Source organism: Vollenhovia emeryi, unplaced genomic scaffold, assembly GCF_000949405.1.
Source record: "Vollenhovia emeryi isolate VEMERY1.0 unplaced genomic scaffold, V.emery_V1.0 DF944762.1, whole genome shotgun sequence".
Classification (NCBI taxonomy): Eukaryota; Metazoa; Arthropoda; class Insecta; order Hymenoptera; family Formicidae; genus Vollenhovia; species Vollenhovia emeryi.
In genome coordinates, this window is record NW_011961604.1 from 743 (window position 1) to 2,407 (window position 1,665).

A 1,665-nucleotide genomic window follows, 5' to 3' on the forward strand; every position below is an offset into this window, starting at 1 on the left:
TATTTTTAAATAATTTAATATTTAATTAATGATTATATGATTTAATTTAAATATGCAGCTGACTGTTGGGTCCCGATGTGGACGTTCGGGATGGTGTCTCGAACGAGGAAGGAAAGGACGTAAGGCCTAGGACGATAACAGATTGCGAGCCTCGTAATGTTCACGTAAGCGGTCTTTATTCGGATACACCGATGTGAGCTCTGTGCAAGACCGGTAAGAACTAACTGATTGGACGCTCCCCCTCTCTCTGTATGTCGCTGTCGCTGGCAGTGGCGGCGGCGTCGGGTGACGGTGCCCAACATCTTCCCTCTCAGGAAGTTACCCTTGGGAGTAGCTTTTGGCGGCCGGGTCTAATATCAGCCTCTTCGGGGCCATACGGTTACGGGTCGGTCTGACCGGGGTCGTTCGGGCTGCCGGTGATTCCAGGTTCCGGTTGGCTGGCGTTTGAGCAGTGGGGGATGATAGGAGTTGTGGATCAGGCTCCGAGGAGGTAGGTTGAGGTTCTTGCAGGGTGGTCGGTGGAGCAGGAGGTTGTAGAAATATCCAGTCATCTCCCGGATCTTGAGATGGAGTTGATGGAGTGGAACCTCCTCTCCAGATATGGTTAATATGCCGGTCGATGATTTTCCCATCATCGAGGCGTACCGAGTAACGAGTTTTTGATAGGACCTTGTGTATGACGCCCTTTTCGCGCTTGTCCTTGCGGGTTAGGACCATTACTCGATCTCCCACTGATAGATATCGTGGCTTGGCGCCATGGTGTTTCGAGAATTGTTTTACCATGGTTTGTTGTTTCGTCGCTTGTGGACTCGTTTCCGTATGCTTGGTATCATCCGGCGTTGGGAGCCATTTTGTGAACGGGGAGTTCATGCGACGTCCAAACAGGAGTTCTGCTGGGGATTTCCCTCCCGGGGCCGAGCTGCAGGGAGTGTAGCGATAGCTGTAGAGATAGTCAAGCAGTTGTTTCTTCCAGTTATTTGGATTTTTAGCAATGGCCCGTTTTACGGTGTCCACCATTCTTTCCGCTTGGCCGTTGGATTGTGGGTGGTTGACTGCGGACAGGAGATGTAATGTTTGCATTTCTTTACAAAAGGTTGTAAAGGCGTCCGAGGTGAACTGAGTTCCGTGATCTGTTACTAAAATCTTTGGAGGTCCATATCTGGAAAAAAAATCTCGGCACAGATCAACAGTGCGGTGATTGTGGACGTGATTGCGACGTCTACGTATTTCGAGAACGCGTATACGAATATAAGGAGGTACTGTCCATCGATCGGGCCGGCGTAGTCCAAGTGTACACGTTCTAGTGGGCATGATGGAGTAGGCCATGGATCCAGTGGTACTTTTACTGGAAGTTTCTGGGTCGAGGCGCAGGAGTCACATCGTTGTACGAGGTGTTCAATGTCTTTAGACATCCTTGGCCAGTATACGAACTCGCGAGCCAATTGTTTTGTCCTTCTGATGCCTGGGTGACCCTTGTGGAGAGCAGATAAGATCGTCGGTTTGAGCTTCTCCGGAATGACGACTCTGTCTCCATAGAGTACCATATTATCGATGACGCTGAGTTCTTCTGAGAGTTTTTTGAAGTGTGCTATTGAGTCAGAGTTCTTAATTGATTTCCAGCCTTCCTTGATGGCTTGTATAACTCTGCGTAGAGTGGGATCTTTT

At 49.3% G+C, this 1,665-nt stretch overlaps 1 protein-coding gene across 1 annotated transcript; it reads right to left on the minus strand.

Moving 5' to 3' along the window:
* Positions 1–318: 318 nt before the first annotated feature.
* On the minus strand, positions 319–1,544 carry LOC105562697 (uncharacterized protein K02A2.6-like). Its single transcript, XM_012013739.1, has 2 exons — positions 1,261–1,544; positions 319–1,159 (listed from the first exon to the last, which is right to left on the minus strand). Exons 1-2 carry the CDS (start codon positions 1,542–1,544, stop codon positions 319–321), a joined length of 1,125 nt encoding a protein of 374 aa, XP_011869129.1.
* Between the last annotated feature and the right edge of the window lie 121 nt (positions 1,545–1,665).